The sequence below is a fragment of the Schistocerca piceifrons genome, chromosome 2 (genome assembly GCF_021461385.2).
Source record: "Schistocerca piceifrons isolate TAMUIC-IGC-003096 chromosome 2, iqSchPice1.1, whole genome shotgun sequence".
NCBI lineage: Eukaryota > Metazoa > Arthropoda > Insecta > Orthoptera > Acrididae > Schistocerca > Schistocerca piceifrons.
The window spans coordinates 260,544,140-260,568,885 of NC_060139.1; the positions used below are offsets into that span (position 1 = coordinate 260,544,140).

The 24,746-nt window shown below is 42.5% G+C and overlaps 1 protein-coding gene across 1 annotated transcript in view; it reads left to right on the forward strand.

Annotated features, from left to right (window-relative positions):
- The window catches only part of LOC124776932 (ryanodine receptor), a 694,095-nt gene that overhangs the window by 164,187 nt on the left and 505,162 nt on the right, over positions 1-24,746 (forward strand). Inside the window, exon 3 of the mRNA XM_047252151.1 lies at positions 20,813-20,911. Coding sequence (XP_047108107.1) covers positions 20,813-20,911 — 99 coding nt within the window. The remainder of the gene's footprint in view (positions 1-20,812; positions 20,912-24,746) is intronic.

Genomic DNA, 24,746 nt, shown 5'->3' on the forward strand with positions numbered 1-24,746 from the left:
TGGATGGCATGAGCTCTAATTCTATATTCTGTGCCCATTTCGGTAATGCACACAGATCGGTCTGAGATTCTCGACAGCCATTTTAAGGTTTATTCGTTTTACACTTAAATACAACTAGAGGTCATCACTACATTAATATTTGTTTCATAGATCAAGAATACGACATTTCCTAAGATGTTGAACGTATCAGTTTAAAATAAGGTTGTTTTACATGACATAAGTAGTTTTTTTTATAATTAATACTTCATATCTAAAAATTCATCTATTGAGTAGAAGGAATTGCCATTCAGAAATTCTTTTAATTTGCTTTTAAATGCTGGTTGGCTATCTGTCAGGTTTTAATGCTATTTCGTACATCACCAAAGACTTTTGTAGCAGCATAATTCAATTCAATCCTTTCTATGCCAAAGTCAGATTTAACCCAGAATAGTGAATATCGTACTTTCATCTAGTTTTGTAGCTATGCTATTATTTTTTAATGGGAGTGCGTTATTAATAACAAGTTTCATAAGTGAATACATGTATTGCGAAAGTATTGCGAATTATCCTGATTTCCTTAAATAAATGTCTGGAAGATGATCTTGGGTGGGCTCCAGCTATTATTCTGATTAAACACTGTTGTGCAATGAATATTTTTTCTCTTCATGATGAATTAGCCCAAAATATGGTGTCATATGAAAGCAGTGAATGAAAATAGGCATAGTAGGCTAATTTACTGATATTATATCAACAATATTTTCAATAACCCTAGTAGCAAAACAAGCTGAACTCAAAAATTTCAGCAGATCATTAATGTGTTTCTTCTAACTCAATTTGTCATCAATGCACACACTCAGAAATTTGTAATATTCTGCCTTAGTAACAGACTTCTGTTCAAAGCCTATATTTATCAATGGTGTTATGCATTTTACTGTACAGAATTGTATGTACTGTGTTTTCTCAAAATTTAATGAGAGTTTATTTGCAAAGAACCAGATAATAATTTACTGAAAGACATTGTTTACAATTTCCTCAGCTAATTCCTGTCTGTTGGGTGTGATTACTATACTTGTATCATGAGCAATATAGAGTGGCACATCATTAATATATACTGAGAAGAATAAGGGACCCAACACTGAACTCTGTGGGATACCATTCTTGGGGTGAGTCAAAAGTCCTTGGACACCTTCATAAGTTGGAAGATTAAAGGGAAAATTGAAATGTGATGATGGGAACATAGGTTTGATGTGAGGCAGCAACTTTAGGAGTGAATGTCATTCATGGCCGCCATCTTGAAATCCGCCATTTTGGATTCAAGTCATTTTTTGAAATGGGAGGGTTATGTATGACACATCAAATAACCCTCTTTTGAGCTCTGGAATTTAGTGGTGTAATTTCTTTTTGTCTATCTTGTACAGTTTAGAGGTTATTAATGTTCAAAGTTGGGAAATTACCTTCATACCGACTGCTACAACACATGTTCTACGTGTTGTCCATCCCGTGCAATGCACAACTGTAGTCGCCGTAACCACATTAATAATTTCTAAACTATACAAGATAGACAAAGACAAATTACACCACTCAATTCCAGAGCTCAAGCGAGTGTTGTGTGATGTGACATACACCCCCTTCCCATTTAAAAAATGACTTGAATCCAAAATGGCGGATTTAAAGATGGTGGACATGAATGAAATTCACTCCAAAAGTTGCGACCCCACGTGAAACCTATGTTCCCATCATCACATTTCAATTTTCCTTTTAATCTTCCACCTTATGAAGGTGTCCAAGGACTTTTGACTCGCCCTATATCCCCAGTTAGAGGACTCTGCTGATTTTTGCAGACTATATGTACTGTTAACTTCAACATACTGCATTCTTCCAGTTAAATATGAATTAAACCATTTGTGCACTGTCCTACTCATACCACAGTACTTAAGCTTATCTAGAAGTAGTTCATGCTTCACACAGTCATAAGCCATTGAGAGGTCACAAAAAATCCCAAGGCGCAAGGTTCGTTTACTCAGAGCATTTAATATCCGATCAGTGAAGGCATAAACAGCATTTTATGGTGAACAGCCTTTCTGAAAACCAAACTGACACTTTGTCAGTACTTCATTCTTAAAATATGTGAAGCTACTCTTGAATACATTACTTTTACCAGAATTGTGGGTAAAGCTGTCAGAAGTAAGACTGGGTGGCAGATGTTAGCATCACATCTACCTCCCTTTTATACAGTGGTTTAATAATAGCATACTTCAGTCTGTCCAGAAAAATGCTCTGTTTCAGTGAGCTGCTATATAGATGGTTGAAAATCCTACTTATCTGTCAAGAACAAGTTTTTAGTACACTGTTAGAAATGCCATCAGTTCTATGCGAGATTTTGAATGAAATTATTATTGTTATTATTATTATTATTATTATTTTCCTAATTTCAATAGGAGAGGTGGGTTGAATTCCAATTTTATCATGTTGCATAGACCTTACCTATTCCATATACAGTCTTGCATTTTCTAATGAACAGCTGGACCTATTTTCTCTATAACGCTTAGAAAACGATTATTTAAAATATTTTGTACTTCTGACTTTTTGTTAACAAACTTTCCATTGAGTGTGATAGAAATACAGTCTTCCATTGTTCTCAGTTGCCGTGTTTCCCTTTTAACAATATTCCAAATTGTTTTAATTTTTTATTAGAGGTGTTAAACTCAGGCATAATGCACACACTTCTGGAATTTTTAATAACTAGTCTTATAATACAGTGAAGTAGTTCTTATAATGTTTTATTGTTTCTGCATCATTACTGCTTCTCGCTATAAGTTACACTTCCCTTTCCTCTTGACAAGATATTTTTATCCCTTTAGTAAGCCACTGCTTTTTAGATGGTTTCTTACACTTTCATTTTACTGTTTTCTTAGGGAAACAGTTTTCAAATATACACACAAAGGTATGATGAAATAGGTTATATTTTAAATTAGCATCAGGTTCCCTGTACACCTTACCCCAGTCTATCTGTTGCAAGCTTCCCCTAAAATTTTCAATTGTTAAATCGTCAATTGAACGCAGTATTTTGGAGGACTGTTTTGCATTTCTGTATTGGGCTATGTCATATACTGTAACTAGCTGTACATCATGCTCAGAAAGGCCATTCTTAACAGAAAAAGTTTTTATTTGCTTAAATTTATCTTCGTATATAAAAGCATTATTCCTCTATGTGCTGCTTTCCTGTATTACTCGAGTAGTAAAATCAATAACTAACGTGAAATTGAAAGCACCAAGTAATGCTTCAAGGTCATTCTTTCCATAAGCGTACATGTGGTATTTGCAGTAGGACAAAACTAATGACACATCTTTGGCATAAAATGAAAAGAGTATAGGACTGATACTGCTTACCTTCAGTGTGATTTTATGCTGATTTGCTTGCGAACGAAACCGTTGATCTGCACTCGGCGAGGAATTTAGGCCTCTACGTTGGGCAACTAAAAATCCGAAGTCGACAATGTCAAAGGCTTTACTTAAGTCTAAGAAGCGCATGACAGTCGCCTCTAGTGAAACCACGGCAAGTCTCAGGTCATGTTCCCTTTGTTAACGCAGATGGTGTGATGCGATGATCATCTGTTACCTTTATTAAGGCAAATGTTGTGTTGCGATCTTTACGGAAACCTTAGTGATATTCGTCTAGTAAGTTGTTTGTTGTTATTAGTTTGTTAGCTGGTCGAGGACTGTACATTCTAAGGCCGTAGACATTACAAGAAGAATGCAAGTAAGTTTGTAATCAGATGGTGCTGCGGTAATGTCCTTTTTAGGTAGTGGCTTAATTAATCTCTGTTTCCATGCCTCAGGGAAAACATTTGCGGTTAAGGAGTGGTTAAAGATATCTGTCATAGTGAGCAGTAGTAGCTTAATAATAATCTTCATCATTTGGACTGTGATGCAGATGTGATACGTACGATCACTTTTTGACAGTACTACAAGTAACATGCTTCATGTAGAGTTCCTCGTGGCTACAGTCGTTTATCACCATGTAGTAATCAATAAGTCTCTGTTTCGTTTGCGGTTCAGTTGTGTTTGTAGATAATGTGAAACACCTGTCCAGTTCTTCGGGTGGGAAATTGGAATCAGCTGCATCTTTTACTTTTCCTATACCTAGACCACGGAGGCTCTATCATAGGACAGCTGGTCTATTTCTGTTGTCGACTAATGTATGGGCATGCCTGAGATTAGCATTTCTCACAGCTTGACTGACTCTGTTCAGTTTCTGCTTGTAAGCAATATGATTCCCAGGTGTAGGGCGCAGTTTACATGCCTGATGTGCAGCGTCTCTGAGATTCATGAACTGTTTTAGTTCTTCAGGAAACCAAGGTACAGATTTCCTTCTTAATTTCCCGGTCTTAAGGGTAGCTTATTGCCATGTAGTTGAGTAAGTTTGTTGGTAAATCATGAAGCTTTTCGTTAATGTCCGAGAAGAGAATGGAGGACGTATCCCAAACTATTTCTCTCAACTCAGTTCAAGTCCAGACAAATAAATGCGTTTGAAGTATCGGTATGCGGTCAGTTGTGGTTTCTTTCTGGGACATTCTAGTGAGTACATCACGAAAATTATGTCATGGTGAGAAATAACATGTGCAGAAATTTCAGAATTACGAATTACTCGTTTTGGGGATTTCGTTGTAAAAATGTCTATGAGAGTGTGACTACTGGTTGTATGATGGATAGGAGCAAGCTGAAGTAGTGACACATTTAAAGAATAAAGTATCCGCTTAAATTTCACACTGGATGGACTACTGTATAGAAAATTTATGTTAGTCTCATCAGCTATAATCATATGCTTGTGCGTCGATTCAGGACTTGAAACAGCAGTTCTCATCTATTTTCGGAGGTTTGAAGAGGCCATATATCATTCACTTTTGTTAAGGGATTTGATCTATATGACGATAGATTCCATTCGTTTATCTTCGTTATTGTTGGGTGTGTGTGGCACAGAAGGTGATAAATCAGAGCGTATGTATTCCCCTACTGCACCCTGTCATCTATTACATCTGTCACGTCTTAGAAAGATGTAGCCGCCTAGATTTATCGAACTTGTGGAAATACCTTGTTTGAGCCAGGTCTCCCACAGAAGTGTTACATGGATGTCTGTGTCTTGAAATATATGACGGAACTCGTTGAGATGAGCTGGCAGAGATTGGACATTTGCAAGTGCAATTTGTATCTTAGTGCGTTCAGGTGCGGAATCTGGGAGGATGCCGCTGATGGACGCTCGCGACTCTGGATCATGGCTAGCAAGGGAACAAGGCACAAGGAAATCCGCTAAGGTGCGGAACACAGGTTCCAAGACGTGAAAACGGCCCGTCTATTCAGGGAGGAGGAAGGTTTCCTGGTCAGGGCCAGCGGATTTTGCAGCAGTCGTTAAACTGCCGACAGATTACTGGAAAAGAAACTCGCTACACAGAGGTAGAAACGCCTGTTCACAACAGTATTGAACAGTATATGATAATAAATTACTAAATAAAAATGGAAATAAGATAAGTTGCTACAGTAATTGACAAAGTAAATAAGAAACAATAATAAGCAGGATTTAGTAATGAAGCAAAACAAAACATTTAACACATTACCTGCGCTATGGCTAACTGTAATCTTTAGTAAAAATATAAACTCATGGACAAGGGGCAACAAGAGATGGCATGATAAAACCAATAAAAATAAGTCTAAATCTAGTGAGTGTGGAAATAGAGGGGACCAGAAAAATGTAGACACTCTTTGAAAGATATTATCTTTGGAAACAAATGACATATCGCATCTTTCCGCGGTGACGTAGTCCATTGTTTTGTCTACAGATCTTAGCGCGTTTGCCAGATGACAGTGCAGCAATGAATGAAGTAAGATTGTCGTTTGAGCAACGCAAGGCCGTATTGAAGTGGTTCCGGAAGTACGAAAACACTATGGAGGTACATCGTCAATGATTTAATGTGTAAAGAACTCAGCCAACAACACGTACAGCAATTTATCGTATTCGGGATGAACCTGAAGCCGACGGATGTGCATTAAGTAAAGGTCTGGCCGACCAAAAACATCAACAAGTCGAGCTTCCAGCGCTGCTGTGTTCATTTTACTAGGTCACCTCAAAAATCTGTGAAGTAAGGTGTACGTGAAAGCGGGAGAAGCCGATCAAGCGTCCGAAGAATTCGGAAGGCTGGAAAGTTTACGTTCCAAGATTTCTGCCTGCTACGAACGAGGACGACCCGGCTCGAAGGATGGAGTACTGCGAGTGGTTTGAAGGCATGCTTCGCAAGGATGAACAGTTTGCAGGGATGGTTATCTGGTCTGACGAGGCGCAATTCAAACTGAGCAGTATTGTAAACCGTCACAACTTTGTGTACTGGCCTCCTGAAAATCCTCAGTTCATGTGGACAAGCATGTAGATCAACAGGGTGTGGGGGGGGGGGGGGGGGTCAGTCATCACGCGGTTTGACTGGACCATTCTTCCTTGAAGACACCGTAACTGGTGAGGTGTATCTTCATATGCTGCAAACATCGACTTTACCTGCCATTCGTGATGTGTTTGGAAATGAAATATTTTTACCTACAAGATGGTTCTCCACCTCGCTACCACAGAGATGTCAGAGTCCACTTGGAAGAAAATCTACGTGGACGATGGACAGGTTGAAGAGGAGCTGTTGAGTACCCACCACGGTCTCCTGATCTTACACGTCTTGGCATCTACCTACGGAGGACCTTGAAAAACCGAATTTTATCAACAGAAGCCAGCTACATTGAATGAGCTACGAGAAACCATCGTGGCGTCCTGTGCGGCTATCAAATGGGCAACACTGACAGCCGTATTTCGGTCAACAGTTCAGTGGCATCGACGTTGTTTGGCTGCTAATAGGGGTCACTTTCAACACATAAAATAACCTCACCCCGTGCAAGAATTGTAACGATATATTATTTTGTTTCATTAATATTTACTATCAGCGAGTGTCTATATTTTTCTGGACCCCTCTGTACATTGTTTTCACTACTAATTATTACACACCGGGTGTACAAATTTTGCATTAGCGGTGCTTAAACCGGATCTACCGGCTCTAGTTTGAGGTCTGCCTGGACTGGTGCAACGGCCTTTACTGATGCGATTTCGTAGTCAAACAATGGCTATCCTGATCAGAACCCTTGCGCAAAATATATTCTGGAACCTATTTAACCATTTTTTACTCTAATTCATCATCTTGAGAATAACGGATTCGTTTCAGAATTGTTGTTTCATGTCAAATAAATTCAAAAGCGCTATTTAAAATTTTAAATACACAACAACAAATCGATACAAATATTAGTGACGGAGAGTAACAAAAAGTTCGAGTATTTGCCTACAGATGACACCGCCTACCAGACAAATCAACACCAGGCGCCGTTTACAGTTACACAATTTACAAACGTTGGACGTTCCAGATGAGTAAAAAATCGAGAAAGAAATAGAGATCATTAGAAAAGGGAAGCAGTACGGTTACAGTGTGCTTAAAGCAGAGCGCGGGACGCGAGGAGGTGGTGGGGAGGCGTGTTTGGCAGCGAGGCAACACTCGGTCCAACTTTCTGCTACTCGCGCGGCGCATTCAGCCGCGCAAAGTTGGACGTGCGGGCAGCGGTTCCCTTGACAAAGAGACTGCGCTAAAAGCACCTCACTCCCGCTCCCTCCCCCGACCCCTCTCCCACCCCCACAACCGCCTGCCGCGCAGCTCGCAGTGAGCGCCCAGGTTTCACAAGCAAAGCGCCGCCACTCGACGTTCCCACAGCGTACAGAGACAGCGAGTGCCGATGCACAGTCAGCGTCACTAGAGATTTCGGTGCTGCTAGAGAATCTTCCAGTACTGCTACTAATCTTTAACGTTCACCGTCCTTTACCTTGATAGAACTAACCACTCAAGTGATCACTTTAGGAGTAGAACGAAATATAATATACTGTGTATACAAAATAAATTTTACTTTTAATAACTTTACTGACTTCTTGACCACACATTTTATTTTTCAACAACCTTACACGTTTCGACTTTCCGTCATTTTCAAATGTAGTATGATGTCAGTCATATAAAATCAGTAGATAAAATCGGTTCTCAGTTATTAATTCTTAACTACGTGATCCACTTTATGCTCCGTTGTGGCCTGTTTCTGCAGACTAAGATTCCTCATTATCGCTTCATAGTAATTTAATACTGCTAGCCAAAAGAAACAATAGAAAAATTCGGAGTAGGCGTCAAAATCCATGGAGATGACATAAAAACTTTGAGGTTCGCCGATGACATTGTAATTCTGTCAGAGGTAGCAAAGGACTTGGAAGAGCAGTTGAACGGAATGGACAGTGTCTTGAAAGGAGGATATAAGATGAACATCAACAAAAGCAAAACGAGGATAATGAAATGTAGTCGAATTAAGTCGGGTGATGCTGAGGGAATTAGATTAGGAAATGAGTCCAAAAAAAAAATGGTTCAAATGGCTCTGAGCACTATGGGACTTAACTTCTGAGGTCATCAGTCCCCTAGAACTTAGAACTATTTAAACCTAACCAACCTAAGGACATCACACACATCCATGCCCGAGGCAGGATTCGAACTTGCGACCGTAGCGGTCGCGCGGTTCCAGACTGTAGCGCCTAGAACCGCTCGGCCATCCCGGCCGGCGAAATGAGACACTTAAAGTAGTAAAAGAGTTTTCCTATTTGGGGAGAAAAATACCTCATGATGGTCGAAGTAGAGAGGATATAAAATGTAGACTGACAATCACAAGGAAAGCGTTTCCGAAGAACAGAAATTTGTTAACATCGAGTATGATTTAAGTGTCAGGAAGTCGTTTCTGAAACTATTTGTATGGAGTGTAGCCATGTATGGAAGTGAAACATGGACGATATATAAATGTGGTGCTACAGAAGAATGATGAAGATTAGATAGGTAGATCACATAACTAATGAGGTGGTATTGAACAGAATTGTGGAGAAGAGGAGCTTGTGGCACAACTTGACTAGAAGAAGGGATCGGTTGGTAGGACATGTTCTGAGGCATGAAGGGATTACCAATTTAGTATTGGAGGGCAGCGTTGGGGGTAAAATTCGTAGAGGGAGACCAAGAGATGAATACACTAAGCAGATTCAGAACGATGTAGGTTGCAGTAGGTACTGGGAGATGAAGAAGCTTGCACAGGATAGGGTAGCATGGAGAGCTGCATCAAACCAGTCTCAGGACGGAAGACCACAACAAAAACAACAGCGAAAGTTAAACTGACGATTACTTAAATACACTTCGTAGGTATGTGATACAGGAAATTACAACAGCGTGAGATTATTAGACCAACCTATGGTATAAGTTATTGTTGCAAACATTTCGCAATTGTTCTTCCTTTCCTTTACGGATTTGTAGCTTCATTTTGTGTTTTTTAAGTAGGGGAAAAGAACGTCGCATAATGGATAAAACTCTATGGTTCGAAAAATACTTCCCAACTAATTAGTCTCAAACAGTTACAGTCAATAATCGTTCCTACGATTGCAGTATCTTTAAAATTTCTATTGGTATTTTAGGGCGTCTCTGTAAGTAATTTCTGATGCAGTTGTCAAATTCTGTTTATTTAATGCACAGATATTTCTCCCAATCAATACGAAACGACATGAAAAGAATCGAACAAGTGAATTCACTATTGGGAAACGCGATCAAAAGAAAGATTTGTTTGGAACGATTCTGTTACAAATTGTAGCGAATCCATATCAAACAGGCCTGACAGCAGACAGCTGGAGAATAGAGCGAAGACCAATAGAAGGGCAGCGCTTTCCGCCACTCGATTTAGCATAACCTACAGAGGGGAGACAAGAACATGGTAACACCACACACAAAACACATTACCATGCTCAATAACGTGTAGGAAAACTGTTGCCTTTTAAAACAGCTACCAGTCGTCACGGAATGGGTAAACACAGGTCCTGTATGGTTTCCAAGGGAATCTTATACCATTCTCCCTGAAAAAAACTGGTAGCTTCAGGTAAGAATGATGGAAGTGGATAGCGATCAAGCAACCTCCTCTCCAAAGTACACCACTAAGTGTCAGTAATATTGAGATCTGGTGATGACTGCAGTGGCCAGGGGAGATGCGAGAATTCATCCTCGTACTCAAAGAACCAGTTCTGGACATTGTGACCTCTGTAAACAAGGGCCCTGTCATCTAGAAACACAGCAGCATCATTAGAGGACAAACATTGTACCAAGCAATGGGCCTGATCAGCCAAAATAATAGCATAGTTATCGGCAATAAAAAAATGTTCAAATGTGTGTGAAATCTTATGGGACTTAACTGCTAAGGTCATCAGTCCCTAAGCTTACACACTACTTAACCTAAATTATCCTAAGGCCAGACACACACACACACACACACACACACACACACACACACACACACGCCCGAGGGAGGACTCGAACCTCCGCCGGGACCAGCCGCACGGTCCATGGCTGCAGCGCCTTAGACCGCCTTTTTTTTTAAAAAAAAATCTCATTTTGTTCGCTTTCCTTCGTTGCATCTGCTCGGTGCGGAAGTCGTAAGACATCCGTTTAATTTCGTTGTTGATCGATTAACTCAGTTTTTTTATTACAGAGGGCTGCTAACCCTCTGACCGAACACGCTTTTTTTAAAAAAAATCTCATTTTGTTCGCTTTAGTTCGTTGCATCTGCTCGGGACGGACGTCGTAAGACATCCGTTTAAGTTCGTTGTTGATCGATTAACTCAGTTTTTTTTATTACAGAGGGCAGCTAACCCTCTGACCGACACACTGAGCTACCGTGCCGGTATACTGAGCTACCGTGCCGGCTATGATTGTATTGAAATATCATTTTACTTTCCAAGTGCTTTATGAATTTAGCTGTGTCACGTAACCATTCTTGGAAACGTTACTTTTGTATCGAAAGAGAGAGTGAGAGACAGAGATAAATACATTGTGCGTGTGTATGTGTATGTGTGTGTGTGAGAGAGATAGGCGTTGGATTTGCACAGTACAGTGCAGCGAGTCGAGGTGAGACGTCAGCGGTGGTCGGTCAAATGTCTCTGAGCACTATGCGACTTAACTTCTGAGGTCATCGGTCACCTAGAACTTAGAACTAATTAAACCTAACTAACCTAAGGACATCACACACATCCATGCCCGAGGCAGGATTCGAACCTGCCACCGTAGCGGTCGCGCGGTTCCAGACTGTAGCGCCTAGAACCGCTCGGCCACTCCGGCCGGCTGATCGGTCATGCTCGGTTATACGCGTGTCCAGAATCGAGCACGCTGAGCTACCGTACCGGCTTGGCTAATCCCGCGAGGCTCTTATCGGCGATACTGCGACCTTGTAAAGCATGGGGGCCACGGAATACTACGATACAGCTGCCCAGATCATCACCGAACCCACGTTTCACTCTTGGGACGTAAACGCGGCCTGAAGTAGGAAACAGCGTGAAACAAGATGGTTGGTTCAGATGGTTCTGAGCCCTATGGGACTCAACTGCTGAGGTAATTAGTCCCCTAGAACTTAGAACTAGTTAAACCTAACTAACCTAAGGACATCACAAACATCCATGCCCGAGGCAGGATTCTAACCGGCGACCGTAGCGGTCTTGCGGTTCCAGACTGCAGCGCTTTTAACCGCACGGCCACTTCGTGAAACAAGACCTATGCGACCAAATGACATTCTTCCATAGCTCCATAGACCAGGTTTTATGGTTTCGGCACCCCGTTTGCCTGTTATGGGCATTTGCATCACTGATGAGTGGCTTTGGAATTCCAACTCTCGCTGCAATTCGGACCTCCCTTCGTGTTGTTTGGTGCTGACAGGGTTCTCAAGTGTGACATCCAGTTCTGCAGTGACTTTGGCAGCTGTCGTCCCTGTTTTGCGTCACAATCCTCTTCAAAGGCCGTCCGTCACGATCAATCAACACACACTGTCGTTTACGTTGTGAGTTTGCGTATAGTGGTATTCCACTTTCCCTATACGTGGTATAAAGCTTCGATACGGTACCTTTTGAGACATCAAACACTTTGGCATCCTTGGTTACGGAGGCGCCCACCATACTAGCACCAACAATTTTCCCACGTTCGAATTCATGTACCTACGAAAAAATGCACTCACAACTACTCGGAACACTGTTGTGACCACGACTGAACTTGCAAAGTATCGACAGCACTGCACAGGTGTCGTTCGTGCTCAGATACAACAGCGCAACCTCCAGGCTTGTCTAGCATCTGCTTTTATGTTCAAGCATGCATTGCTCGCGGTGTTTCCATATTGTAGTCCAACTCTTGTAAATTGGTCATTTCATCGCTGGTCTTCCCAAGCTTAATGCAGATGCTCGTCAAATCACAGTGGTAGACATAGCAGCAGATCGCAGTTTCCAAGAACGCTCATGAGACACATTATTTCCTTCCACACATGTTACATGAAACGATTAAGGCGGGAAAACGAAAATTCGTTCTCATACAGAGGCTTACAATAGCATATCTGCCATTCGCGCCATTCTCGAGGATGACGGGAAAACGAATGCGACGAGAAGTACCTTCTGCAAGATAAAGTATGGTGTCTTCTGGAGTACTAGTACACTCATATAGAAACATAAAAGTATGCAGATCTGCAACACCTTCCTCGACCTTCGCAATAACCGATTTCGATACTATCGAACGTCAGAGGTCAGTTTTAGAGCACAGAACCCGACAGGAATTTCCTCCCTCAATATCGTCGACAGAACTAAGAGCTCCATTCAGTGACATGTGCTATATAACTAGTCTGGAATCACATTGAGGATAGAATGCAGTTATTCTCCCTAGAATATCGGTGACACGACAGATGGTAATACGTCTAATGGCTTATTAATCATTTTCCTTTAAGTATTTCCATTGTTTTGATAATTATCTGTATGTTACGACTTATCTCGCACAAGAGACCTTCGAATGCATTTTCAGGTATAAAAACTCGAGCTGCTTAAACGTGTAGCGTAAATTTTTTAAACAATGTATCGGTCTCAGAGCAAAATTGAAACTACTTTTCATTTCACTCCGCGCCAGAGGGCACAACGGAGCTGTGGAATTGGTGACAATAAAATAATAATAATAATAAACCTAAAATAAAAATTATAAAATTACCTGTAGTGCAAAAAAATAGATATATTAAACACCGATTGCACGAAGTATGAGAATCGTCTTTGGTGTCAACAAGTGTCTGTCCTCGTGTCAAGACGTGCGACCCAAATTGCCAGCAACATGTTCTTACCGCCAACTTGATACCTTGTGATCGGACATCGTAATGGAACGGGACACATGTAAGGAGACAACAAGTTTAATGTCACGTCCTGTGGCTACGCTCAAATATGACGTGGAGGCCGATGCAGAAGTGGAAAGTGTCGGCAGACATGCTGGCCGAGGATCTGAAGAACCACAGTCGCTCTTTGTGAATGAACTCTTGGGATGCGGCCAGCGGAGGATTGGCGATGTGTCGGCGCCATGATCAGCAGTTGATTGCTTGGGGGTGGAGAAGCCATTGGTCCGGGCGGCTTTGAACGCTTAACGAATACCAGAGTCCGACAAAAACAGAGCCACCGAATCACATCCCAGCACTGAAATCGTGAATAATATAAAAACTGCTTCCTAAATTCAACACATATAAGCGGAGAGAGTTAGTCTACTACCAAGTCACTCGTTAAGATTAAGTGTTTCTCAGAGCCTTAGCTAAGGTACGAGGCGTATTCCAAAACTAAGGTCCGTTTAGTTTAAAAAAATAATCTCACGAGAAAAAGGTTTTATAGACACAACAAAAAAGGTTTTGTATCACCCCGGTTTACAGAACTCCTGAAGATAGACGTTGACTGTGGATATTGTATCAAAGATATTGTGTCAAAGACACTGTCCCTTTGACTGTTCAGAGATGTCACTAAACCCACCCAAAGACGTAAACAACATTGCAAAATGGCTCTGAGCACTATGGGACTCAACATCTTAGGTCGTAAGTCCCCTAGAACTTAGAACTACTTAAACCTAACTAACCTAAGGACATCACACACACCCATGCCCGAGGCAGGATTCGAACCTGCGACCGTAGCAGTCCCGCGGTTCCGGACTGCAGCGCCAGAACCGCTAGACCACCGCGGCCGCAACATTGCATTAGCAGCGCCTATTAGACGGAGGCGGTCCGAACAGCCGATCAGTTCCAGTCATTCTACCAGGAAGGAGGTACACGGCTCGTGTTGTCTGTAGTTCAACCATGCCTAAACGGTCAATACCGCGGTTCGATCGCGTCCGCAATGTTACTTTGTGTCAGGAAGGGCTCTCAACAAGGGAAGTGTCCAGGCGTCTCGGAATGAACCAAAGCGATGGTGTTCGGACATGGGGGAGACACAGAGAAACAGGAACTGTCGATGACATGCCTCGCTCAGGCCGCCCATAGGCTACTACTGCAGTGGATGACCGCTAACTACGGATTATGGCTCGGAGGAACCCTGATAACAACGCCACCATGTTGAATAATGCTTTTCGTGCAGCCACAGGACGCCGGGTTACGACTCAAACTGTGCGCAGTAGGCTGCATGATTCGCAACTTCACTCCCGACGTCCACGGCGAGGTCCATCTTTGCAACAACGACACCATGCATTGCGGTACACATGGGCCCAAAAACATGCCAAATGGACCATTTAGGATTACCATCATGTTCTCTTTACCGATGAGTGTCGCATATGCCTTCAACCAGACAATCGTCGGAGACGTGTTTGGAAGCAACCCAGTCAGGATGAACGCCTTAGATACACTGTCCAGCGAGTGCAGTAAGGTGGAGGTTCCCTGCTGTTTTGGGGTGGCATTATGTGGGGCCGACGTACGCCGCTGGTGGTCATGGAATGCTCCGTAACGGCTGTACGATACGTGAATGTCATCCTCTGACCGATAGTGCAACCATATCGGCAGCATATTAACAAGGCATTCGCCTTCATGGACGATAATTCGCGCCCCCATCGTGCGCATCTTGTGAATGACTTCCTTCAGGATAACGACATCGCTCGACTCCGAGTGGCCAGCATGAACCCTATCGGACATGCCTGTGATAGATTGAAAAGGGCTGTTTATGGACGACGTGACCCACCAACCACTCTGAGTTATCTTGAGGTATCTACGTCGAATCGCCGTTGAGGAGTGGGAAAATCTGGACCAACAGCGCCTTGATGAACTTGTGGATAGTATGCCACGACGAATACAGGCTTGCATCAATGCAAGAGGACGTGCTACTGGATATTAGACGTACCGGTGTGTACAGCTATCTGGACCACCACCTCTGAAGGTCTCGCAATATGGTGGTTAAACATGCAATGTGTGGTTTTCATTAGCAATAAAAAGGGCGGAAATGGTGTTTATGCTGGTCTCTATGCCAATTTTATGTGCAGGTTCCCGAACTCTCGGAACCGAGGTGATGGAAAACTTTTTTGATGTATGTACTTTACTGCATATCTACTTTACTTTGCCTCATAACCGCAGTTCACATCTGTACACTTTATGTGTTGCTGTACCAGGTCCTTCAACTCATCTGCATAGGAAACCTGCTGCCTAGGAATTGAACCAGTTCGTAATGCCAGTCTTGAGTTCATTGTCGATTTGATATCGTTGTCCACCCAGAAACGTTTTCAAATGAAAGAAGAGGAAATAGCCCTCGAGGCAAGGTCGTGACTGTACGGAGGGTGCTCAAAAAGTTGCAAATAAAAATCTTGAATCTTTTCCTTGGTTTTGGCAACGGTGTGAGGGTCCTTTGTGAAGGAGGATTATGCCAGGCACAGTTCCCCGCAGCGTCAATTTTACATCGCACGTCTCAGTTTTGTTAGCTTTACACAGTATACATCATCTGTAATTGATGACCCACGGTCAATGAAAACAATCAAAACGACGCCCATTTTGATCGAAAAAGTGGTTGCTTAAACTTTTTTGGTTTGGGTGAACTTGAATGGCTGGCGCCAATGCATTGACTATTGTTTCGATTCTGACAAGGGAACCTCCCCATCCCACCCCCCTCAGATTTAGTTATAAGTAAACTGAACACAGATCAATCGAGAAAACAGGAAGAAGTTGTGTGGAGCTATGAAAAAAATAAGCAAAATATACAAACTGAGTAGTCCATGTGCAAGACAGGCAACATCAAGGTTAGTCTGAGCTCATTAGCGCCGTGGTCCCGTGGTTAGCGTGAGCAGCTGCGGAGGCAGAGGTCTTTGGTTCAAGTCTCCCCACGAGTGAAAAGTTTAATTTTTTACTTTCAGACAATTATTATCTGTCCGTCCGATGCGAGGTAACTGCGCCGTAGTATGGGGACGTTACATCTAAACAAACATCGAAACATCCACAAGAAAACCTAAATCGGGCAAGGTAGAAGAATCTTTTTACCCATTCGCCAAGTGTACAAGTTAGGTGGGTCGACAACATGTTCCTGTCATGTGACGCAGATGCTGTCACCAGTGTTGTATAGAATATAACAGACGTGTTTTCCTGTGGAGGAATCGGTTGACCTCTGACCTTGCGATCAAATGTTTTCGGTTCCCATTGGAGAGGCACGTCCTTTCGTCTACTACTCGCACGGTTTTGCGGTGCGGTCGCAAAACACAGACACTAAACTTATTACAGTGAACAGAGACGTCAATGAACGAACGGACAGATCGTAACTCTGCGAAAATAAAAAAAGTAAACTTCTCACTCGAGGGAAGATCTGAACCAGGGACCACTCGTTCCGAAGTTGCTCGCGCTAACCACGGGACCACGGCGCTCCTAAGCTCACACATCTCCTTGATGTTGCTTATCTTCCGCATGGACTACTCAGTTTGTATATTTTGCTTATTTTTTCATAGTTCCACACAACTTCTTCCTGTTTTCTCAATTGATCTGTGTTCAGTTTTTCAAGGCCTATCCACTGTGCCAACTTATAACTAAATCTGAGGGGGGTGCGATGGGGAAGTTCCCTCGTGAGCAGTAGTGTGCATTTGTGGAACCCGCCTCGCACGCAGTTTGTGACATCCAAGCTGCAAGCTGTTCAGTAACAGTCTTGTAAATTTTGGTTCGAGCGTTTTAGAATGCATTAGCCAGAGTACTAATCGTCAATCGCCGATCACTTACAAGTTTACGGTTCACTTAATCCGTGATTTCGTCGATCTGAATACTGGGTCTTGCAACTCCGTTGATGATCGTGAACATTTGTGTAGCCAGTTTGAAACTCTCGACACCATTTTCAAAGACTTTTGTCACTTATTATTTCAGGTCCATACATTAGGCGTAGCTCACGATAGATTTCAGCAATTGAAGATCCTTTTGCCAGCGAAAATTTAATCACGCTCGCACTTCATAACTGGTGGGATTTATGATTGTCTCGATCACTGTCATCTGCTCTGACATAATGGTAAACAATTACTGAGTCAAACTAACACTGCTGTAGTTTCCTGAAGAGTCGGCAGACAGTGCTGCATACGTGGAACTTCATTCAGCCCTACCATCAGTTAAATATTGGTCAGCACATCTTAGATTTGGAATGCGCCTCGTATTATTATGCTACAAGCAAAAGTAGCGTGGAAAGCCGTACCGGCCTCTTGTTGGCTGGCACAAACATCCGTTGTGGGGAGATCGTCGGGAGACGATACCGCACTTTCTCCTCGGCAATCACGAGTCGGCGAATCGGTCTGACTATATTATTCCGCAACATTGGTGTGATGTTTTATACAGTTATCTTGCTCCATTTACGTTGGTTCTGCCAACAGGAACAACTCGTGGCCTAACAATTTTAGTGAAAAAGATTATGATAGCGTAAGATATAAACAGTGCTTCCACAAAGTTAATCAAAATGCCTTGTCGTGACTTAGTTTTGTTTACTGCAGATTGAGAACTGAGTGGTGACGTTGGCGCTTTTATTAGAACCTGCTTATGTTGTTTCACATGATGTATGCAGTGTTGGGTGTATCTGTTATGTGAGAGAGCTCAGAAGTTACGTAAGGTGGGGTCAATTGTGCTTGAGCAGTGCGGAATAGATCTCGGCTCGCTGGTTTCCACAGGTCACGGAAACAACACCCGCAAGCAAAAAACAACAGTAGCATTTTAAGCCCCTAATGCAAACGACTTACAGCTGCTGTTTGCCTTCTCCATACATTCTACATTATGGTTGCAGTCCACATTTTAGACTCAAAACCCCATGAGCCAAGGGCTGTCAACCTTCAAAACTTTGTAAGGTCCTTGAAGTGCTTGAGTCTAGAAGATGTGTGGTTCTTTCGTTGGATGGGGGAAATTCCGAGATTTTCAGATGGACAAGATCTATATCAATAGGACATATACTATTATGCAAAGCAGCTACAAGGATAAACTAAATACTTGCGAAGAAACACTTGAATACAAATAGAACTGTACAATAACAGTTATTCAATTTCGATATAATGCGTTTCATGGCCGTCTAACGAAACACAATCAATCAAGTTCCGCTATGCTTGCGAACGCTACGCCAGCAATGGAAACGTGACAGCGCGCCCTTACCCAGTCTGCTGTCGGCAATTCCGCAGACTATTTCCAATCGAGTCCTCTATTCACTTCCCTTTATACTACCTACGCCAGAATGCTTCAGTATTTTGCACATAAACACACTCTTTAAAGACAGGTGAAATGGTTGAGTGACTTACCGTTTCGTCGGTGTGACGTGAGCGGCTGTTCGCTGCTCGCGCTTCTGTACTCATTCACTGGTGGAGCCACGCAGTCCCCCGTTCTCTCGCCACCCACTAACACCTTGGCGAGTGCCAGCTTCAGCCTGTCATTCATTAGTAAACATCTGCATCTGTACTCTGCAAACCACTGTGAAGTTCACGGGACAGGGACACATCCCACTGCGACACCCATTAGGGCCTCTTCCCGTTCCATTGACATCTCTCGTATTCATGGTCCCAACGAGAGCGATATGTAGGGAGTTCTAGGATATTCCCAGATTCCTCACTTACAGCGGTTCTTGGAACTTTGTAAGTAGCTCTTTGCAGGATAATTGGCGTCTATCTTCAAGCGTGTGCCAGTTCATGTTTTTCAGTATCTCTGTGACACTCTCGCAAGGGTCAAACAAACTTGTGATCACTTGTCCTGTTCTTTCTATAAGTGTATCTCTGTCATCTCTCCACGCTTTTCTCAACTCATTGAAGAATCGCCTGTTTCCCATACTCTACCTAAAACCAACTGACTGGCTGCCTCAGAATATATTTATAAAGCATATTGTATGTGTGTATCAATTTTGAACATGACCGATAATGCAGCAACTGTACACGAAATTTATAATATTACTTGCAAATACAGTTCTTCGGTTGCACAGGTAAAAAATTTTCAACTTTACCTATTTCAACTGCTGTAAGGCATCCTTCATCAGAAGTAAAAAAAATTTACATTCCCTATAACAGACTCTGTTATAGGAGACGGTGAGTCTGCACGCTCTACTGCCACCGCATACGTCCTTTGCTGCTGCTGACAGACTCTGTTATAGGTAATGTAAAAATTTTTTACTTCTGATGAAGGCTGCCTTAGAGCAGTTGAAACCTAGGTAAAGTTGAAAATTTTTTACCTGTGCAACTGAAGAGCTGTATTTTCAAGTAATATTATAAAAGTATGTATGTATGTTTGTATGTATGTATGTATGTCCAGGGCCTCCTCCAAACTCGTGGATCAATTTCAGCCAGTTCTGGCACACAAACAGCAAACTTAACTAGTATCAGCACTATGGGGTTTGTAGCCTCCTAGCTCCGATAGAAGCGAAGATACAGTGAAAAACGTGTTTTTTCTGCCACTGCCGTATAGGCTGCCCTTCTTGACAGGTATGTGGTGTTGGAGAAGTGTCAGCTTGCGTTATCCACGTGATTCCCAAGGGCAGCCTGCACATCAGGGGCAAACAATGATTTTTCAACTCTCTGATGAGAAGGCTGCCCTGCACGACAGGCACATTGTGGAAGTCGAATCAGGCTGCTTTATCGATCTCTTTTACAGGAGCTACACGTGCTGATGGGCATATCTGAGGGAAGGTTAAGATGAAGAGAGGAGGAGGTGGATAGCAAAGAGAGTGAGGGAAGACAAGATGGACAAGGAGAGAGGGAAGAGGAGCAAATGGGCTGAGAGAGAGACAGAGAGGAAGGGAGGAGATGACATAAAGAGGGGGGATGTGGAGCTGAGCAGTGAGGGGGAGGAAGAGAGGGGCCAAGAGAGGGGGAGGAAGAGATGTGTGCATTATATGTGACATACACGTACATAGGCAAAACCACAGGGAAAAGCCAGTTGTTAATAACAGCCAATGTTCTAGTTCTCTGAAAAACTTTGACGACACCACCCTCGGACCATTCTTCGGCAACCCTTGCTCCTTTCTTTGTTTAGGTTCTCTCAACTCTAGGTCTTCCGCAAGGTCTGTGAAATTCACTTGCTACTTGAACTGGTCAGCCAGGGTACCAGTTATTTTGTTACAGCTTGCAGACTCATTAGGCTATACCATAAGTAAGCCCTTTATTCCAGCTTATCTGCGAGTGTGGAAACATTCTTGCACCTGCAGAGAATACTCATGTCACCTCGTTTCCATTATTTGCACATCGTTCCCTTCCCAAGTCCAGACACACCAATTACTTCGACTCTATATAGTGAAATGTATTACCATAGTATGTGATTACGTAGCTCCGTAAGTGGCGTAGTTTACAGTAAATAATAATTTTGATATATTTAGGTTGTGGGACATACTGCTTGTTGCCTGCAACTTAACCCAGCGCCGCTGATTGACGAACCGTAATTCGTTGCAAGACGTTAATCCTGAGCCTTGTGCCTTGTGTTGCAGAACATCCCACCAGACCTGTCGCAGTGCGTGTTCGTGATCGAGCAAGCTCTGTCAGTGCGCGCTCTGCAAGAGCTGGTCACGGCCGCGGGATCGGAGACGGTGAGTCTGCACGCTGTACTGCCGCCGCCGTCCCCTATTTCCCTTCAATATCCGTGCTGTGTGGGTGTCTTACTTCGTCCTGTTTAAGCTGTGCACTTGCTCTCTATGTGTGCATATTCCGCAGTGTAAAAGACACTCATACACGTACTTTAAAATTTTGTTATTACATTTATTAATTTCATTTATTAATTTCATTGCGTTGTGTTTCCGAAATCTAATTACTATTCAAATATGCTAAACGTTTCGAGTGCATTCCTGTACTTTACCCAAGTCCTGTCGTTTTGTGTAAAGTAATCATTTCTTTAGTCAGGACTTTCTGTCGATTTGATTTAGCTATTTCTCCACCTCTTTTTCTCTTCACACTGGACGAAATCTTGACTATGGGGAGAGTCTCCCGTTGATTCAGCTCAGTAATTGCACAAATTGGAGCGGGCTTCTTAAATTTCATTCGGTGATGCTGTCGTGTTGGGTGTCAACGCTTCGGCGTAGGCATGCGGGTATGTTTCTGAGACTACGGACGACTCTGGATAGGTGCTCCTGGGAACTCCACTTCGCTGTGGAAGTCTTTTGTTTCCAGCACCCAGTTCTTCCCAACGTTGGTAACTATGGAGAAAAGAATCACCGTTTTCTCCCCGACAGTGAATGGTAAACGCACAGACACTAAATCCTTCTCTTTTGCAAATTCGCCAACCTTTTTTTTCTAGGCCTTACTAATTACATTATAACAGGGTCGTGTCCTCCGCCATAGCACCTCCTGGTCATCTCGTGGCGTCGTGAGGCTTGTGGAGCAATCTCTTCGCCATCTAACAAGTATTATATCCAGTGGGGATGCGTCTTATAACTTGAATTTCATCGGTTACAATGGCGTGGATCACATGGGATATCACTAAAATTTTGAGACTGTTACCATCATTATCGACTTTTGAAACGCACAACTGTACGTCCCTGACGTTCTAGCACCATTCTATCCGATCAGTCCAATGAGTAAGGCTTCACATTAGCCTCCTTTTGGGAGCCAACTAGATACGCATCAGCAGCACAGGTTGCCTCTAGAGACTCAAATCAAAAACCGACAATAGTTTCATTCATATTGTGCACCAGGAAGAGAACTTACTGAGCTATAGCAGGCCTATAAACTGGATGAAGATAATCCTCAAATAGGGCCTTCGTTTTCCCCGTGAAGAGCTGGTGCGTTGCCATGATGAAGTATGATCCTGGACGGACCTGATTTTGAACGTTTCTCCTACGATCATTCGGAGAGTTTGGACAGGTAAACTCCAGAATGCCAATCTGAAGTTCATGTCTGGTCTTTAACCATAAAAACTTTTACGACGTGGTCACTTGCTGCAGAAAATGTGCGCACATTTTCACAGCATTTCGTACTTATTTCGCTTTGCAGGGTCAGTTTACTCTTGAAAGAATCAAACACATAGATTCCAATCAGTTTCAAAACCGAATCACTAGAGCTATGTTACATCCTCATTTGTAATATTACTTAGTGTTTTGGCCGCATGGAATCGGGTTTCTCTAGCACTTGTTGGTAAATTCAGCACACGGATATTTTTACTCAGAGGTTCCAAGGTACAATATTGATCGACTATAGATGTTTAGAACCTGACTATCTTACAAACTGTTGCAGATCCGATCCCATTTCACTGATAGCTCAATCATGGGCCGAACGCGAAACTCGTTTTCTTCAGTAGCGGCCGTTACAAGGCGTCCGAACCAGTTCCCTTTTCAAGAGAGTTTCTCTCGTGCCTGAACTCATTGAGCCAGCTTGAGACTGTTACTTCGTAAGGTGTAAAGTTGCCAAACGCTTACTGTAAACGTTCCAAAAATATGCATTCAGTCTTACCTTAGAATCATAAAAACTTTCAAAGCGACTCTCGTAATATTCTAGAAATATCAACACATCAAACGCCTCATACTTCCCCGAAGGCACCAACGCCCTCCTCTCAGACTAGCCTTCTGCAGCCACCTCGTAAGTTTTTCAGCTCTAAATTTCTCCTCTGGGACTCCAAAGAGCATCCTGATGCGACAACACGAAGAGGCCATCTCCTAGCTCGGCATATGTGCTGCAAACACTTGGCGAAGATATTGCAGAGCTTTGTGTATTCTCCCTTTCGTGACAGCAGCGAGATAATCTACGAAACGAGTGATGAATACTGTCATTGCCTTACAAGTCATTCTACAAGTAATGACTACATACTCAACTTCTTATGGTGATCCGAAAGCTGAATCATAGATTACGCGACGTAATGTTGATTGCCCACACGTCGTTCCGAGTCTGAGTACACAATCTATAAATATCACACTAAAACAGTTATACAAGTCTTGCTTTGCTTCTAGTCTCCCTTCTCGGACATTTTCGCCTTCCTAGTAAGCCTCCATTAGTGAGTCTGTCTACTATCACATTACATCCGGTAATTATTTGTCATTGTGAGCTCTTGCCATTGAAGTAATCCGCGATATACAGTTTAATTTTAAAACAGATACTTATGGTTCTCGCTGTAAAGCTCAGTGTTTGCAGTATTTCTTTCTATGTACTGGCAGAACTTCTACGGTGTGCGGAAGTAGTGTGTCCTTCATCCGTTACTAGTAGTCACTTCCCCATCAAATGATTGAGACTTTTGAATGTTAACAAAAGATTTTCCATATACTGTTCGGCAAGTAAATTACAATAGATCTGACTTATATAGTTTTGTTGGCAGTCATTGCAAGTAATAGAATCGATCAGATATAAACCAGAATTTTTAACTACTTTTGACTCATTCATCTTGAAGCGACTTTCTTCGGGAAAGCTCACTCGTAGTGTCCGTGTTTGTACCGCCAAAGACAGAAACGTTAACAACCATAAAAGCTGTTAAGGTAGATGTTTTCTGTTAAAACAGTTTTGTGAAGCTAATGACCGTAATACCAACTTGCATGTATTTTCATCCTGCATTTACTTATGTTTTACAGTACACTTAAGGAGTACTCACTGATGAAGATGTAACATCACCGAAACATGTGCGGGTAGAAGGAGAAAAACAATAAATTGTGCTTTCCTAAAAGCAAGTCCTCTAAAAGTATTTAATCTTGACCAGTTACTTGGAATGAATGAAGACAATGCACTCAGTTGCTTCGTGGCGTTCGCCTACATCACTGTACTTGCAGTGTTCCAGATCTTTCACAACGAAACTTGGCTGCACAGGCACGCTGTCAATAGAAATGAATGCTCACCTTCGTCACATGAGAGTTTCTTTGCATCTGAATCTTTGTGTTAGTGTCGCGGTGGCCAACAAATAATCAGAGTTCGTCCCATCAGTGAGGGAGTTTTAATCTCACTGAGTCATTCCGTGCATACGACACTCATCAGAGTGCACATTCAGTTCTGAGCTCGTTACTCTACCTATATAGAATCTTCGTTGGTTCGCTAGGTAAAATTGCTGTTTTATAAAGTGCTGTACGGCTAGTAAATTCTTGTCCCTCACGATAATCGCGAAAGTCTTTAATGCACTTGGCCATGTCTAGCTCAAAGTAACGAGTGAAATGTACGGCGATCAGGCGAAGTGAAATTCGTCTCCTCTACTGCCTCCAGTTGTAGACATACTAGCAGTTTTTCCTATTTCAAGAATTTATCCTTTGAAATAAACTTATTTTGATTAAATATGTGCAGTAGCTTTTGTCTATCGATATGCTTCAACAGCGAACAGAAAACAGTTGACAATTTTCTTTTGTGAAATCTGTTAAAAACTGAACTCAAATATTTCCTAAAACCTGGTGACAGAAAATTCCTTGCACATTTAATGAATGTGTTCTTTTTTGTATGTGTTCCTCAGTAACTTGTGTCGTT